General features: G+C 45.1%; 1 protein-coding gene across 3 annotated transcripts in view; it reads right to left on the bottom strand.

Annotated features, from left to right (window-relative positions):
• LOC129835573 (FH2 domain-containing protein 1-like) overlaps positions 1 to 16,569 on the bottom strand; it is a 59,058-nt gene that overhangs the window by 20,220 nt on the left and 22,269 nt on the right. For 2 of the 3 annotated variants that reach the window (XM_055901269.1, XM_055901270.1), the window contains 3 exons: positions 7,156 to 7,426; positions 6,111 to 6,284; positions 4,901 to 4,962 (listed from right to left, as the gene is read on the bottom strand). In XM_055901269.1, coding sequence (XP_055757244.1) covers positions 4,901 to 4,962; positions 6,111 to 6,284; positions 7,156 to 7,347 — 428 coding nt within the window. In that variant the 5' untranslated portion in view covers positions 7,348 to 7,426. The remainder of the gene's footprint in view (positions 1 to 4,900; positions 4,963 to 6,110; positions 6,285 to 7,155; positions 7,427 to 16,569) is intronic. The other variant, XM_055901271.1, reaches the window with a different exon arrangement.

Here is a 16,569-nt window from a genome sequence, read left to right on the forward strand (position 1 = left end):
AATCTGATTCCTGGCCATGTGACTTGTCTGAACGGTCAAATCTGATTTATTTGCCCTCCAGTAGTTTAGCATTTGTTGTTTGCTAGCTACTCTGTTAACAGTGGTTTTTAGGCTGTTATTTGGCATATCTTGTTGCTTGCTAGCTACTCTGTTAACAGTGGTTTTTAGGCTGTTATTTGGCATATCTTGTTGCTTGCTAGCTACTCTGTTAACAGTGGTTTTTAGGCTGTTATTTGGCATATCTTGTTGCTTGCTAGCTACTCTGTTAACAGTTTGACAAAAACATGTGGTAACTAACTAGCATGTTAACTGTTTACAAATGAATGTGCTAGAAAGCTAAATGGCTAGCTAGCTAGCTGACTGCTGTGGCTACCTAGCTAGTTGACTGCTGTGGCTACCTAGCTAGCTGACTGCTGTGGCTACCTAGCTAGCTGAATGCTGTGGCTACCTAGCTAGCTGAATGCTGTGGCTACCTAGCTAGTTGACTGCCGTGGCTACCTAGCTAGGTGACTGCTGTGGCTACCTAGCTAGCTGACTGCTGTGGCTACCTAGCTAGCTGAATGCTGTGGCTACCTAGCTAGCTGAATGCTGTGGCTACCTAGCTAGTTGACTGCCGTGGCTACCTAGCTAGGTGACTGCTGTGGCTACCTAGCTAGGTGACTGCTGTGGCTACCTAGCTAGTTGACTGCTGTGGCTACCTAGCTAGCTGACTGCTGTGGCTACCTAGCTAGCTGACTGCTGTGGCTACCTAGCTAGCTGACTGCTGTGGCTACCTAGTGTAACAGTATAACTTTAAACCGTCCCCTCGCCCGGATACGGGCGCGAACCAGGGACCCTCTGCACACATCAACAACTGACACCCACGAAGCGTCGTTACCCATCGCTCCACAAAGGCCACGGCCCATGCAGAGCAAGGTGCAACCCTACTTCTAGGTTTCAGAGCAAGTGACGTAACTGATTGAAATGCTACTAGCGCGTACCCGCTAACTAGCTAGCCATTTCACATCCGTTACACTAGCTAGCTGACTGCTGTGGCTACCTAGCTAGTTGACTGCTGTGGCTACCTAGCTAGCTGACTGCTGTGGCTACCTAGCTAGCTGACTGCTGTGTCTACCTAGCTAGTTGACTGCTGTGTCTACCTAGCTAGCTGACTGCTGTGGCTACCTAGCTAGCTGACTGCTGTGGCTACCTAGCTAGCTGACTGCTGTGTCTACCTAGCTAGCTGACTGCTGTGTCTACCTAGCTAGCTGACTGCTGTGTCTACCTAGCTAGTTGACTGCTGTGGCTACCTAGCTAGCTGACTGCTGTGTCTACCTAGCTAGTTGACTGCTGTGGCTACCTAGCTAGCTGACTGCTGTGTCTACCTAGCTAGTTGACTGCTGTGGCTACCTAGCTAGCTGACTGCTGTGGCTACCTAGCTAGCTGACTGCTGTGTCTACCTAGCTAGTTGACTGCTGTGTCTACCTAGCTAGCTGACTGCTGTGTCTACCTAGCTAGCTGACTGCTGTGGCTACCTAGCTAGCTGACTGCTGTGTCTACCTAGCTAGCTGACTGCTGTGTCTACCTAGCTAGTTGACTGCTGTGGCTACCTAGCTAGCTGTCTGCTGTGTCTACCTAGCTAGTTGACTGCTGTGGCTACCTAGCTAGCTGACTGCTGTGTCTACCTAGCTAGTTGACTGCTGTGTCTACCTAGCTAGCTGACTGCTGTGTCTACCTAGCTAGCTGACTGCTGTGTCTACCTAGCTAGTTGACTGCTGTGTCTACCTAGCTAGTTGACTGCTGTGGCTACCTAGCTAGTTGACTGCTGTGGCTACCTAGTTAGTTGACTGCTGTGTCTACCTAGCTAGTTGACTGCTGTGTCTACCTAGCTAGCTGACTGCTGTGTCTACCTAGCTAGCTGACTGCTGTGTCTACCTAGCTAGTTGACTGCTGTGTCTACCTAGCTAGTTGACTGCTGTGTCTACCTAGCTAGCTGAATGCTGTGTCTACCTAGCTAGCTGACTGCTGTGTCTACCTAGCTAGTTGACTGCTGTGTCTACCTAGCTAGCTGACTGCTGTGTCTACCTAGCTAGCTGACTACTGTGTCTACCTAGCTAGCTGACTGCTGTGTCTACCTAGCTAGCTGACTGCTGTGTCTACCTAGCTAGCTGACTGCTGTGTCTACCTAGCTAGCTGACTGCTGTGGCTACCTAGCTAGCTGACTGCTGTGGCTACCTAGCTAGCTGACTGCTGTGTCTACCTAGCTAGCTGACTGCTGTGTCTACCTAGCTAGTTGACTGCTGTGTCTACCTAGCTAGCTGACTGCTGTGTCTACCTAGCTAGCTGACTGCTGTGTCTACCTAGCTAGCTGACTGCTGTGTCTACCTAGCTAGCTGACTGCTGTGTCTACCTAGCTAGCTGACTACTGTGTCTACCTAGCTAGCTGACTGCTGTGTCTACCTAGCTAGCTGACTGCTGTGTCTACCTAGCTAGCTGACTGCTGTGTCTACCTAGCTAGCTGACTGCTGTGTCTACCTAGCTAGCTGACTGCTGTGTCTACCTAGCTAGCTGACTACTGTGTCTACCTAGCTAGCTGACTACTGTGTCTACCTAGCTAGCTGAATGCTGTGGCTACCTAGCTAGCTGACTGCTGTGTCTACCTAGCTAGCTGAATGCTGTGGCTACCTAGCTAGCTGACTGCTGTGTCTACCTAGCTAGCTGACTGCTGTGTCTACCTAGCTAGTTGACTGCTGTGTCTACCTAGCTAGTTGACTGCTGTGTCTACCTAGCTAGTTGACTGCTGTGTCTACCTAGCTAGCTGACTACTGTGTCTACCTAGCTAGCTGACTGCTGTGTCTACCTAGCTAGCTGACTGCTGTGGCCAAAAAGGACTCATTTTGAAAGTTAGATCATCCAGCAGTCGGCTAGCTAACTACATATACACATACATATAGACACAATGCATTCGGAAAGTATTCAGACCCCTTCACTTTTTCCACATTTTGTTACGTTACAGACTTATTCTAAAATGGATTTAAATGTTTTCCTACATCTACACACAATAACACATAATGACGAAGCAAAAAGAGTTTTTAGACATTTTTGTAAAAGTATTAAAAACAAAAAAACAGAAATAACCAATTTACATAAGTATTCAGACTCTTTGCTATGAGACTGAGTTCAGGTGCATCCTGTTTCCATTGATCATCCTTGTGATGTTTCTACAACTTGGAGTCCACCTGTGGTCAATTCAATTGGACATGATTTGGAAAGGCACACACCTGTCTATATAAGGTCCCACAGTTGACAGTGCATGTCAGAGCAAAAACAAAGCCATGAGGTTGAAGGAATTGAGCTCAGAGACAGGATTGTGTCGAGGCACAGATCTGGGGAAGGGTACCAAAACATTTCTACAGCATTGAAGGTCCCCAAGAACACAGTGGCCTCCATCATTCTTCAATGGAAGAAATCTGGAACCACCAAGACTCTTCCTAGAGCTGGTCGCCCGGCCAAACTGGAAGCCACTGGCTGCCCAGCCAGATTTTTTATTTATTTTATTATATTTATTTCACCTTTATTTAACCAGGTAGGCAAATTGAGAACACGTTCTCATTGATGGAAGACACTCCTCAGTAAAAGGCACATGACAGCCCGCTTGGAGTTTGCCAAAAGACAACTAAAGACTCCCAGACCATGAGAAACAAGATTATCTGGTCTGATGAAACCAAGATTGAACTCTTTGGTCTGAATGCCAAGCGTCACGTCTGGAGGAAACCTGGCACCATCCCTACGGTGAAGCATGGTGGTGGCAGCATCATGCTGTGGGGATGTTTTTCAGCGGTAGGGACTGGGAGACTAGTCAGGATCAAGGGAAAGTTGAACAGAGCAAAGTACAGAGAGATCCTTGATGAAAACCTGCTACAGAGAACTCAGGACCTCAGACTGGGGCAAAGGTTCACCTTCCAACAGGACAACAACCCTAAGCACACAGCCAAGACAATGCAGGAGTGGCTTCGGGGCAAGTCTCTGAATGTCCTTCAGTGGCCCAGCCAGAGCCCGGACTTGAACCCGATCTAACATCTCTGGAGAGACCTGAAAATAGCTGTGCAGCGATGCTCCCCATCCAACCTGACAGAGCTTGAGAGGATCTGCAGAGAAGAATGGGAGAAACTCCCCAAATACAGGTGTGACAAGCTTGTAACGTCACACCCAAGAAGACTTGAGGCTGTAATCGCTGCCAAAGCTGCTTCAACAAAGTACTGAGTAAAGGGTCTGAAAACTTATGTAAATATAATATTTCAGTCTTTGTGCTTTGTCATTATGGGGTATAGAGTCATTATGGGGTATTGAGTCATTATGGGGTATAGAATCATTATGGGGTATTGAGTCATTATGGGGTATAGAGTCATTATGGGGTATTGAGTCATTATGGGGTATTGAGTCATTATGGGGTATTGAGTCATTACGGGGTATTGTGTCATTACGGGGTATTGTGTCATTACGGGGTATTGTGTCATTACGGGGTATTGTGTCATTACGGGGCATTGTGTCATTACGGGGTATTGTGTCATTACGGGGCATTGTGTCATTATGGGGTATTGTGTCATTATGGGGTATTGTGTCATTATGGGGCATTGTGTCATTATGGGGAATTGTGTCATTATGGGGGTATTGTGTCATTATGGGGTATTGAGTCATTATGGGGTATTGAGTCATTATGGGGTATTGTGACATTATGGGGGATTGTGTGTAGATTGATGAGAAAAAAAAAACAATTTAATTAATTTTAGATTAAGGCTGTACCATAATAAAATGTTGAAAAAGTCAAGGGGTCTGAATACTTTCCCAAATTAACTGTACATGTGTGTATATATATATGACGGAGAGAGAGAGACAGAGAGTATCATGAGGACAGACTTACTTCTTGAACTGTTTGAGGTAAATTCCCACATTCATCCCTCTCTTCAAGTCCAGGATACTGATCTGAGAGAGAGAAAACAGAGGGGGAGAGAAAGTATTTTAAAACAAACCCAATTCTGATAAACTTCCAGATCTACTGGGTGAAATACCAGTGTGCCATCACAGCAACAAGATGTGTGACCTGTTGCAGTGAGTGAAGGACAAACACCATTGTAAATACAACCCATATTTATGTTTATTTATTTTCCCTTTTGTACTTCAACTATTTATACATAATATGACATTTGAAATGTCTCTATTCTTTTGGAACTGTTGTGAGTGTAATGTTTACTGTTCATTTTTTGTTTAACTTTTGTTTATCTATTTCACTGGCTTTGGCAATGTTAACATATGTTTCCCATGTCAATAAAGCACTTTGAATTGAATTTTAATTGAATTGAGAGAGAACAGAGAGAAACAGGGATAGCGAGAGAGAGAGAAACAACAGAGAGAGAGAACAGAGAGAACAGAGAGAGAGAGAGACAGAGATAACAGAGAGAGAGAGAGAGAGAACAGAGAGAGAGAACAGAGAGAGAGAGAGAACAGAGAGAAGAGAGACAAGAGAGAGACAGAGAGACAGAGAGAGAGAGAGACAGAGATAACAGAGAGAGAGAGAGAGAACAGAGAGAGAGAGAACAGAGAGAGAGAGAGAACAGAGAGAAGAGAGACAAGAGAGAGACAGAGATAACAGAGAGAGAGAGAGAGAGAGAACAGCGAGAGAGAACAGAGAGAGAGAGAACAGAGAGAAGAGAGAACCAGGGATAGAGAGAGAGAGAACAGAGAGAAACAACAGAGAGAGAGAGAACAGAGAGAGAGAGAACAGAGAGAGAGAACAGAGAGAGAGAACTGAGAGAAGAGAGAACCAGGGATAGAGAGAGAGAGAACAGAGAGAAACAACAGAGAGAGAGAGAACAGAGAGAGAGAACAGAGAGAGAGAACAGAGAGAGAGAGAGAGAACAGAGAGAGAGAACAGAGAGAGAACAGAGAGAGATAACAGGGAACAGAGAGAGAGAGAGAGAGAACAGAGAGAGAGAACAGAGAGAAAGAGAGAGAAAGAACAGAGAGAATGAAAACAAAAATGCAACACTTCGCTAACTCAGAGCCCAGATGGAATATGACATAACACCTACACCTCATTGGCCATAAGGGTGTGTGTGTCCTCTCCTCCTCACCTCATCTTTGGTCTCTCTGAGGGAGCCTCGGGCCTTCCCTCCTCGAGTCACAGAGGTAACCCCAGATGATTGACAGTCCGTCTGACTAAACAGCTCCTCGATGGTCTGGACGTCTATGTAGTACTGCTGCTGCTGCACAGGAAGCTGTGTCCACAGGTTGGCCCGCCCCTTCACCTGGAGACCGTTACATAGCAGTTAGGAGGGTCCCCCGCTTCCCAGACTAAACAGGAAGCTGTGTCCACAGGTTGGCCCGCCCCTTCACCTGGAGACCGTTACATAGCAGTTAGGGGGGGTTCCCCGCTTCCCAGACTAAACAGGAAGCTGTGTCCACAGGTTGGCCCGCCCCTTCACCTGGAGACCGTTACATAGCAGTTAGGGGGGGTTCCCCGCTTCCCAGACTAAACAGGAAGCTGTGTCCACAGGTTGGCCCGCCCCTTCACCTGGAGACCGTTACATAGCAGTTAGGGGGGGTTCCCCGCTTCCCAGACTAAACAGGAAGCTGTGTCCACAGGTTGGCCCGCCCCTTCACCTGGAGACCGTTACATAGCAGTTAGGGGGGTTCCCCGCTTCCCAGACTAAACAGTTCAGAAGAGTTTATGTCTATATTGTTTGTTTTAGACTTTGGTGATGGGCTTTTTCGGCTTTTCGGGCACACAACATTTTTCAGAGAGGCGAGCCGAAGTCGGGAGCAGAAGTCTACGCCCCGTCGTCGGGTGATTGGTCAACAGAAGTCTACGCCCCGTCGTCGGGTGATTGGTCAACAGAAGGTTTTTGTTATAATTCAATGAGAACTTATTTTCATGTCAATTTTTTAATTGAGAAAAACGGCATCCAAAACGGCCAAATTAATAAACAGATTTTCTGGAGAGATCTTAGATTAATTCTGTCTATTTTGAGGAAGTGTATTACTGGCTACGGCATCTCAAAATGGACAAACAGTACAATTGCTGCTTTTTTCTAGTTTTTCAAGTGAAGGTTTTTAAAGGAGTATGGAGTTGTGGCGGGGGGTGTTGAAGGTAACTGTGTCTAATGGAGGGTAACTTACCTGGTCTTCAGGTATGGGTTTCCAGAAGAAACTCCGGACCCTCCTCTTCTTTATCCCGCCTACGGGGTCTCCCACACCGGGCGGAGGAGGCGGGGGAGGAGGAGGGCCGCAGGGGGGAGGAGGCGGGGGAGGAGGAGGGCCCGTCTTGTTGCCATCAGGGACGGGAATTGTAGAGGCAGGGGGCAGAGACATAACTTCAACCGCATCCACTTCCTGGAAACTCTTTTCTCATTGGCTGGAGAGATTCCGCTCATCACATGCATCCCAGCTGCTGATTGGTCAAAGCAAGGAAAGGGGAGTGAGGCAAGGTTCAGACTGGATAGTCCGGTTGAGGTCGACAGGGTTGATGTTTCCACTGGAAACAACAACGTTAGGATAACTGCAAAAAAAACTTCTGCATTTTGTCCAGTTTATTCCGACACCAAGAAATCTGAAAAAACACATCAAAATCAATATCTAAGAACAATATTTCAGTACCTATATATTTCAGTACCTATATATATATATATATATATATATATATATCGGTATATCGATATATATATATATCCTTCAGTGTTTTAGTGTTGAGTCTATGACACACTTTTAGTACAAACAAGGTGTGTGGAATTATCATGGACGGCAGCGGGATTATTCCAATAGGTCTAGATTACATTAACCTCAATCAGCTCTGGAAAAATTTAAAACCACTAGCGCTCCATTTGAAGACAGAATACATCTGTGCTGAGAGACAGGGAGAGACAGGGGAGAGAGAGGGGGGAGAGAGAAAGAGAGAGAGAGAGAAAGATAGGGGAGAGAAAGAGAGAGAGAGAGAGAGACAGAGAGAGAGGAGAGAAAGAGAGGGGAGAGAAAGAGAGAGAGAGAGAGAGAGAGAGAGAGAGAGAGGAGAGAAAGAGAGGGGAGAGAAAGAGAGAGAGAGAGAGAGAGAGAGAGGAGAGAAAGAGAGGGGAGAGAAAGAGAGGGGAGAGAAAGAGAGGGGAGAGAGAGGGGAGAGAGAGAGGGGAGAAAGAGAGATATCTCCTTTTGTACTTCAACGACTTCCACATTGTTACAACACTGTACACAGCCAATAATATAACATTCTGAAATGTCTCTATTCTTTTTGAAACTCCAAAGCCAATAAAGGCCCTTTGAATTGAACTCTTTTCAAGTCGTTGTTTGCTCCGACAAGCAGAAAGCTTTGAACAACCAGTGGAACACATCAGATAGAAAGAGAACAAACGACCATGATCCCTCTGCACATTACTTATTTAAAAAGGCCTCATGTAGTCTTTTAAATTCAATTTTGTTGAAATCGTCACTGCATATCTAATACATAATTGTGTGTTTATTTCATTAAAAAAATAAGTCCAAATGTATTTGTTGTGATTTATTTTCCTGAGCCTCCTTTTGACATTAAAATGATCAGTCTGATCTTGTGGGTGTGTCGATATTTGTTTTATTTGGAAAGTATTCAGACACATTTTGGTACGTTACAGCCTTATTCTAAAATGGATTCAATAGTTTCCCCCCCCCTCATCAATCTACACACAATACCCCATCATGACAAATAAAAAAAAATAGGTTTATAGATATTATAAATAATCTTCCCCAGATCTGTGCCTAGACACAATCCTGCCTCTGAGCTCTACGGACAATTCCTTCGACCTCATGGCTTGGTTTTTTCTCTGACATGCTCTGTCAACTGTGGGACCTTATATAGACAGGTGTGTGTCTTTCCAAATCATGTCCAATTAATTGACCACAGGTGGAACTCCAATCAAGTTGTAGAAACATCTCAAGGATGATCAATGGAAACAGGATGCACCTGAACTCAGTTTAGAGTCTCATAGTAAATCAGTTTGCAAACATTTATGAAAACCTGTTTTCACTTTGTCATTAAGGGGTATTGTGTATAGATTGATGAGGGGGAAAAAATGTATTTAATCAATTTTAGAATAAGTCTGTAACGTAACAAAATGTGTAAAAAGGGAAGGGGTTTGAATACTTTACGACTGTAGTTAAATACAAAATATTTAAAAACAGGAAGATACTTTTTAACTGCACTGCTCTTTAATATTTCAGTCACCAGCAGGATTCACTTTACACACACACACACACACACACACACACACACACGCCCCCCGACCCCCCCGACACACCCCCCCCCCCCCCCCCCCCCCCCGACACACACACTGAACACCGACACACACGCCCCGACACCGACACACACACCCTCCATATATGTATTATTCATTGTCAGGAAGTGACTGCTGGTGATGTGGCTCAGGGTGTATGTACCACTAGTCCAGTATAACACAAGCCCGAGGGTTTTTTATTTATTTATTATTTCACCTTTATTTAACCAGGTAGGCCAGTTGAGAATAAGTTCTCATTTACAACTGTGACCTGGCCAAGATAAAGCAAAGCAGTTTGACACAAACAACACAGAGTTACACATGGAATAAACAAACATACAGTCAATAATACAGTAGAAAAATAAGTCTATGGCCTCCCGGGTGGCGCAGTGGTCTAGGGCACTGCATCGCAGTGCTAACTGCGCCACCAGAGTCTCTGGGTTCGCGCCCAGGCTCTGTCGCAGCCGGCCGCGACCGGGAGGTCCGTGGGGCGACGCACAATTGGCATAGCGTCGTCCGGGTTAGGGAGGGTTTGGCCGGTAGGGATATCCTTGTCTCATCGCGCTCCAGCGACTCCTGTGGCGGGCTGGGCGCAGTGCGCGCCAACCAAGGGGGCCAGGTACACGGTGTTTCCTCCGACACATTGGTGCGGCTGGCTTCCGGGTTGGAGGCGCGCTGTGTTAAGAAGCAGTACGGCTGGTTGGGTTGTGCTTCGGAGGACGCATGGCTTTCGACCTTCGTCTCTCCCGAGCCCGTACGGGAGTTGTAGCGATGAGACAAGGTAGTAATTACTAGCGATTGGATACCACGAAAATTGGGGAGAAAATGGGATAAAAAAAAATAATAAAAAAAAATAAAAAAGATAAGTCTATATACAATGTGAGCAAATGAGGTGAGATAAGGGAGGTGAAGGCAAAAAAAGGCCATGGTGGCGAAGTAAATACAATATAACAAGTAAATCACTGGAATGGTAGATTTGCAGTGGAAGAATGTGTAGAGATAGAGATAGAAATAATGGTTTGTGTATATACAGTTCAAGTCAGAAGTTTATATACACTTAGGTTGGAGTCATTAAAACTTGTTTTTCAACCACTCCACAAATTTCTTTGTTAAACAAACTATAATTTTGGCCAGTCGGTTAGGACATCTACTTTTTCTAAGTCATTTTTCCAACAATTGTTTACAGACATATTATTTCACTTATAATTCACTGTATCACAATTCCACTGGTTCAGAAGTTTACATACACTAAGTCGACTGTGCCTTTAAACAGCTTAGAAAATTCCAGAAAATGATGTCATAGCTTTAGAAGCTTCTGATAAGCTAATTGACATAATTTGAGTCAATTGGAGGTGTACCTGTGGATGTATTTCAAGGCCCACCTTCAAACTCAGTGCCTCTTTGCTTGACATCATGGGAAAATCTAAAGAAATCAGCCAAGACCTCAAAAAAAAAAAAATTGTAGACCTCCACAAGTCTGGTTCATCCTTGGGAGCAATTTCCAAAAGGCTGAAGGTACCACGTTTATCTGTACAAACAATTGTGTGCAAGTATAAACACCATGGGACCACGTAGCCGTCATACCATACGTGCTACCTGTCCCAGACCTGCTGGTTTCAACTCTCTAGAGACAGCAGGAGGGCTGGAGATACTCTTAATGATCGGCTATGAAAACCAACTGACATTTACTCCTGAGGTGCTGACTTGCTGCACCCTCGACAACTACTGTGATTATTATTATTTGACCCTGCTGGTCATCTATGAACATTTGAACATCTTGGCCATGTTCTGTTATAATCTCCACCCGGCACAGCCAGAAGAGGACTGGCCACCCCTCACAGCCTGGTTCCTCTCTAGGTTTCTTCCTAGGTTTTGGCCTTTCTAGGGAGTTTTTCCTAGCCACCGTGCTTCTACACCTGCATTGCTTGCTGTTTGGGGTTTTAGGCTGGGTTTCTGTACAGTACTTTGAGATATCAGCTGATGTAAGAAGGGCTATATAAATACATTTGATACCGCTCAGGAAGGAGACGCGTTCTGTCTCCTAGAGATGAACGTACTTTGGTGCGAAAAGTGCAAATCAATCCCAGAACAGCAAAGGACCTTGTGAAGATGCTGGAGGAAACAGGTACAAAAGTATCTATATCCACAGTAAAACGAGTCCTATATCGACATAACCTGAAAGGCCGCTCAGCAAGGAAGAAGCCACTGCTACAAAACCACCATAAAAAAGCCAGACTACAGTTTGCAACTGCACATGGGGACAAAGATCGTACTTTTGGAGAAATGTCTTCTGGTCTGATGAAACAAAAATAGAACTGTTTGGCCATAATGACCATCGTTATGTTTGGAGGAAAAAGGGGGAGGCTTGCAAGCCGAAGAACACCATCCCAACCGTGAAGCACGGGGGTGGCAGCATCACGTTGTGGGGGTGCTTTGCTGCAGGAGGGACTGGTGCACTTCACAAAATAGATGGCATCATGAGACAGGAAAATTATGTGTATATATTGAAGCAACATCTCAAGACATCAGTCAGGAAGTTAAAGCTTGGTCGCAAATGGGTCTTCCAAATGAACAGTGACCCCAAGCATACTTCCAAAGTTGTGGCAAAATGGCTTACGAACAACAAAGTCAAAGTAATGGAGTGGCCATCACAAAGCCCTGACCTCAATCCCATAGAAAATTTGTGGGCAGAACTGAAAAAGCTTGTGCGAGCAAGGAGGCCTACAAACCTGACTCAGTTACACCAGCTCTGTCAGGCGGAATGGGCCAAAATTCACCCAACTTATTGTGGGAAGCATGTGGAAGGCTACCTGAAATGTTTGACCCAAGTTAAACAATTTTAAAGCAATGCTACCAAATACTAATTGAGTGTATGTAAACTTCTGACCCACTGGGAATGTGATGAAAGAAATAAAAGCTGAAATAAATTATTCTCTCTACTATTATTCTGACATTTCACATTCTTAATATAAAGTGGTGATCCTAACGGACCTAAGACAGGGAATTTATACTCAAGATAATCCATTCACCTGACAGGTGTGGCATTTTATCCACCGTCAAGATAATCCATCCACCTGACAGGTGTGGCATTTTGTCCATCGTCAAGATAATCCATCCACCTGACAGGTGTGGCATATCAAGAAGCTGATTAAACATGCATGATGACTACAACAGTTTATAGCGCTGTACCTTCTTCCTACACTTCCTCCTCCAGGCTTTCTTCACGCGCGGGATCGTCTGAGACCAAAGGACAGCTGATCAAGTTGAGGGAGTGTGCAGTTGGAATGCTGATTGCAGGAATGTCCAGCAGAGCTGTTGCCAGATGTTAATTTCTCTACCATAAGCCGCCTCCAACATCGTTTTAGAGAATTTGTCAGTACGTCCAACCGGCCAGTCCAGGACCTCCACATCCGGCTTCTACACCTGTGGGATCGTCTGAGACCAGTCACAAGGACAGCTGATGAAACTGTGGTTTTGCACAACCGAAGAATTTCTTCACAAACTGTCAGAAACCGTCTCGGGGAAGCTCGTCATCCTCAGCAGGGTCTTGACCTGACTGCAGTTTGGCATCATAACCGACTTCAGTGGGCAAATGCTGACCTTCGATGGCCTCTGGCACGCTGGAGAAGTGTCCTCTTCACGGTTGAACCCCGGTTTCAACTGTACCGTGCAAATGGCAGACAGCGTATATGGCGTTATGTGGGTGAGAGGTTTGTTGATGTCAACGTTGTGAACAGAGTGCCCCATGGTGGCGGTGGGGTTATGGTATGAGCAGGTATAAGCTACGGACAATGAACACAATTGCATTTTATCAATCACAAATTGAATGCCCAGATATACCGTGATGAGATCCCGATTGTTGTGCCATTTATCTGCCTCCATCACCTCATGTTTCAACATGATAACGCACAGCCCCACGTCGCAAGGATCTGTACACAATTCCTGGAAGCTGAAAATGTCCCAGTTCTTTCATGGCCTGCAAACTCACCAGACATGTCACCCATTGAGCATGTTTGGGATGCTCTGGATCAACATGTACGACAGCATGTTCCAGTTCCCGCCAATATCCAGCAACTTCACACAGACATTGGAGAGGAGCGGGACAACATTCCACAGGCCACCAATCAGCAGTCTGATCAACTCTATGTGAAGGAGATGTGTCACGCTGCATGAGGCAAATGGTGGTCACACCAGATACTGACTGGTTTCCTGATCCACAACCCTACCTTTCTTTTTAAGGTTTCTGTGACCAACATAGATTAGGGCCTAATTAATTTATTTCAAATTGACTGGTTTCCTTCTGTGAACTGTAACTCAATAACATCTTGGAAATTGTTGCATGTTGCGTTTATATTTTTTGTTCAGTGAACATAATTTACTGATGGTCCCTAACAAGCCCCGTAGGGATATCCAATGTGAAACCAAATTGAGCATGGCATTATGATCGTTGTTCGCAGCTGTGAATCGATGATCACTGGTGCTGACAGAGGAGGGCAGGACTCAAAGAAAGACATAAAACTGGTTCTCTTCATTCTGTGACGTATAAAACTGGTTCCCTTCATTCTGTGACGTATAAAACTGGTTCTCTTCATTCTGTGACGTATAAAACTGGTTCCCTTCATTCTGTGACGTATAAAACTGGTTCCCTTCATTCTGTGACGTATAAAACTGGTTCCCTTCATTCTGTGACGTATAAAACTGGTTCCCTTCATTCTGTGACGTATAAAACTGGTTCCCTTCATTCTGTGACGTATAAAACTGGTTCCCTTCATTCTGTGACGTATAAAACTGGTTCCCTTCATTCTGTGACGTATAAAACTGGTTCCCTTCATTCTGTGACGTATAAAACTGGTTCCCTTCATTCTGTGACGTATAAAACTGGTTCCCTTCATTCTGTGACGTATAAAACTGGTTCCCTTCATTCTGTGACGTATACAACTGGTTCCCTTCATTCTGTGACGTATAAAACTGGTTCCCTTCATTCTGTGACGTATAAAACTGGTTCCCTTCATTCTGTGACATATAAAACTGGTTCCCTTCATTCTGTGACGTATAAAACTGGTTCCCTTCATTCTGTGACGTATAAAACTGGTTCCCTTCATTCTGTGACATACCATTTTATTCTATATCATGTCACAAATCTCAGTTTTGGACGAGACTGACTTTATGACCAGAATTAGGCCTATCCCATTCACACTTTGTAGTAAATTCTGACACTAAAATAAATATTTCTGTCTGAATGTTTCTGACGCATATCGATACCACAGAGGCCATTTTCAAAACGTGAAGTTGACCAGTCAAATTGCCAGGGTTAGAGGTTCCAAGCCCGTTCTAAGAGAAGGGGAGGTTGTCAGGGTTAGAGGTTCCAACCGTTCTAAGGGAAGGGGAGGATGTCCGGGTTAGAGGTTCCAACCGTTCTAAGAGAAGGGGAGGTTGTCAGGGTTAGAGGTTCCAACCGTTCTAAGGGAAGGGGAGGTTGTCAGGGTTAGAGGTTCCAAGCCCGTTCTAAGGGAAGGGGAGTTTGTCAGGGTTAGAGGTTCCAAGCCCGTTCTAAGAGAAGGGGAGGTTGTTTATTTTGATCCCTCTCTAATGGTTTCTCTCAGCATCTCTCTCTAATGGTTTCTCTCAGCATCTCTCTCTAATGGTTTCTCTCAGCATCCCTCTCTAATGGTTTCTCTCAGCATCCCTCTCTAATGGTTTCTCTCAGCATCTCTCTCTAATGGTTTCTCTCTCAGCATCCCTCTCTAATGGTTTCTCTCTCAGCATCTCTCTCTAATGGTTTCTCTCTCAGCATCTCTCTCTAATGGTTTCTCTCAGCATCTCTCTCTAATGGTTTCTCTCAGCATCCCTCTCTAATGGTTTCTCTCTCAGCATCCCTCTCTAATGGTTTCTCTCTCAGCATCCCTCTCTAATGGTTTCTCTCTCAGCATCCCTCTCTAATGGTTTCTCTCTCAGCATTCCTCTCTAATGGTTTCTCTCTCAGCATCCCTCTCTAATGGTTTCTCTCTCAGCATCCCTCTCTAATGGTTTCTCTCTCAGCATCCCTCTCTAATGGTTTCTCTCTCAGCATCCCTCTCTAATGGTTTCTCTCTCAGCATCCCTCTCTAATGGTTTCTCTCTCAGCATCCCTCTCTAATGGTTTCTCTCTCAGCATCCCTCTCTAATGGTTTCTCTCTCAGCATCCCTCTCTAATGGTTTCTCTCTCAGCATCCCTCTCTAATGGTTTCTCTCAGCATCCCTCTAATGGTTTCTCTCAGCATCCCTCTCTAATGGTTTCTCTCAGCATCTCTCTCTAATGGTTTCTCTCAGCATCCCTCACTAATGGTTTCTCTCAGCATCCCTCTCTAATGGTTTCTCTCAGCATCCCTCACTAATGGTTTCTCTCAGCATCCCTCTCTAATGGTTTCTCTCAGCATCCCTCTCCAATGGTTTCTCTCAGCATCCCTCTCTAATGGTTTCTCTCAGCATCCCTCTCTAATGGTTTCTCTCAGCATCTCTCTCTAATGGTTTCTCTCAGCATCCCTCTCTAATGGTTTCTCTCAGCATCCCTCTCTAATGGTTTCTCTCAGCATCTCTCTCTAATGGTTTCTCTCAGCATCCCTCTCTAATGGTTTCTCTCAGCATCCCTCTCTAATGGTTTCTCTCAGCATCTCTCACTAATGGTTTCTCTCAGCATCCCTCTCTAATGGTGTCTCTCAGCATTCCTCTCTAATGGTTTCTCTCAGCATCCCTTTCTAATGGTTTCTCTCAGCATCCCTCTCTAATGGTTTCTCTCAGCATCCCTCTCTAATGGTTTCTCTCAGCATCTCTCTCTAATGGTTTCTCTCAGCATCCCTCTCTAATGGTTTCTCTCAGCATCTCTCTCTAATGGTTTCTCTCTCAGCATTCCTCTCTAATGGTTTCTCTCAGCATCCCTCTCTAATGGTTTCTCTCTCAGCATCCCTCTCTAATGGTTTCTCTCAGCATCTCTCTCTAATGGTTTCTCTCAGCATCTCTCTCTAATGGTTTCTCTCTTCATCTCTCTCTAATGGTTTCTCTCAGCATCCCTCTCTAATGGTTTCTCTCTTCATCTCTCTCTAATGGTTTCTCTCAGCATCTCTCTCTAATGGTTTCTCTCTTCATCTCTCTCTAATGGTTTCTCTCAGCATTCTCTCTCTAATGGTTTCTCTCAGCATCTCTCTCTAATGGTTTCTCTCTCTTCATCTCTCTCTAATGGTTTCCCTCAGCATTCCTCTCTAATGGTGTCTCTCAGCATCCCTCTCTAATGGTTTCTCTCAGCATCTCTCTCTTCTCTCTC

This window comes from Salvelinus fontinalis, chromosome 36 (assembly GCF_029448725.1).
Source record: "Salvelinus fontinalis isolate EN_2023a chromosome 36, ASM2944872v1, whole genome shotgun sequence".
NCBI lineage: Eukaryota > Metazoa > Chordata > Actinopteri > Salmoniformes > Salmonidae > Salvelinus > Salvelinus fontinalis.